General features: G+C 65.6%; 1 protein-coding gene across 1 annotated transcript in view; it reads left to right on the forward strand.

Moving 5' to 3' along the window:
• Positions 1–818: 818 nt before the first annotated feature.
• Positions 819–1,700, forward strand: part of LOC104385228 (pre-mRNA-splicing factor ATP-dependent RNA helicase PRP16-like) — an 18,287-nt gene continuing 17,405 nt past the window's right edge. Inside the window, 2 exon segments of the mRNA XM_009993657.1 lie at positions 819–1,001; positions 1,379–1,492. Coding sequence (XP_009991959.1) covers positions 819–1,001; positions 1,379–1,492 — 297 coding nt within the window.

A 1,700-nucleotide genomic window follows, 5' to 3' on the forward strand; every position in this document is an offset into this window, starting at 1 on the left:
CCCTGCCGAGGGTCTTCCGTCTGGTGGAGGACGAGGCCGTCATCAACAGGTGGGGCCCGAGCAGGGGCTGCGGGGGGTCCTGGCCCTGCGGCCTCTGCTGAGGTGGCTCCCGGGTGGGGCGTGCTGAGCAGAGCTGCAGAAGCCACCTGTCCCTCGTGTTTCCCGGTGTCCTGCCGGGGCGCGGGGGCTCGGCCCAGCCCTGAGCCCGTGCCCTGGCGCAGGTTCGGGTTCAACAGCCAGGGCCACGCTGCAGTGGAGCGCAGGCTGCGGGCGCGGCGGGAGGCCCAGCGCAGGCTCACTGGCGGTGAGACCAGCTCGTACACCTCTGCTCTTGGGGGCTGCAGGGTGGGTCTGGGGTCTTCCAGGGAGCTGTAGGCCAGGAGAGGTGTGTAATGCCAGTGTCCAGGCACAGGAAGGCCCTACCCAGGGTGAGGTGCATTCAAAGATCAGGAACCTTCTTGGGGCTGTAGCTTTTTCCCCCTTGGGACTGTGGGCAGGTACCTTTCTCCTGCCTTTTTCTCTGCAATGGAGACTCTGCTTGCTGTGTTGGGCAGGATGTGTCGGCTGGGACAGACAAAGCCAACAGGGCCCCAGCTGGGCAGTTTCTGAAGGCAGCCTCCACCACCTGGCCAGGCTGGATCCTGTGGTGTCAGGCAGTGCTGGGGTTGCAAGACAGTCCCAGGCCCCATGGAACACGTGGGCTGCATGTCCCCATCTTGATTTCTGCTGGTCCTGGGGCCTGCCTTATGAGGTGCTCTGTCCCTTGGGTGGTGGTTGGTCCTGCTGCCCTGGTTCAGCTCTGTCCCTTTCCAGCGGGGATGCCCCTTGGAATCAACCTGGGCAAGAACAAGAACTCTGCTGATGCTGCAGCTGACTACGTGGCTGGGGTCCAGACCCTGGGCCCTTTGGCTGACTACCTAGTTGTGAACGTGTCCAGCCCAAACACCCCAGGGCTGCGGGACCTGCAGGGCAAGGCTGAGCTGCGGGACCTGCTGACCAAGGTGGGTGACCCTCACAGCCAGCCCAGACCACGCCTGTAGCACCGGCTGCACCCCATCCCCTGGCAGCACCTGCTCTGCTCCAGCTGGGTTTGCCCAGCACAGGGAGAGGTGTGGTGGCTCCCTGTGGTGGTGTGCAGAGCCCTGATGAGCTGCTGGTTCACCGGGCACTGTATTCCAGCAAAGGGTGTGCGGGCAGTGGGGCATTGCCCTCTGCTCCCGTGAGGGGCAGCCAGCCCCCCACCCCAGGGAGTCGCCAGGGTCCTGAGCAGGTCCTGTGCCTGGCCCTGTGCTGCCCGTGGTGGTGGGTGCTGGCGTGTGCCCGCTGAGGGGCAGTGGGGTTGCCCCCCACGCTGCTCTGTGCCCCTTGTCCCCTGCAGGTGCTTGTGGAAAGGCACATGCTGCCCTGCCAGCACAAGCCAGCCGTGCTGGTGAAGATCGCCCCTGACCTCTCTGCGCAGGACAAGCAGGACATCGCCAGCGTCGTCTGCGAGGTGGGGAGGGGGCTGGCGCAGCAGCGCTGCTGTGCTGCTGGCAGGGTGCCTCTCTGATGGGACAGCTGGACTGCAGCTCTCTGGCTGTCTCAGGGAGGGTGTCCGGGGTAGCTCCGAGTCTGTGAAAGACTGTGCATCCCCTGGACCCCGGGGCGGGTGTGGGCAGTGATGGACAGGCGGCTGCTTTGGCCTGGGCGTGTTGCTGGGG

This window comes from Chaetura pelagica, unplaced genomic scaffold (genome assembly GCF_000747805.2).
Source record: "Chaetura pelagica isolate M959 unplaced genomic scaffold, ChaPel_1.0 scaffold703, whole genome shotgun sequence".
In the NCBI taxonomy this organism is placed as follows: Eukaryota; Metazoa; Chordata; class Aves; order Apodiformes; family Apodidae; genus Chaetura; species Chaetura pelagica.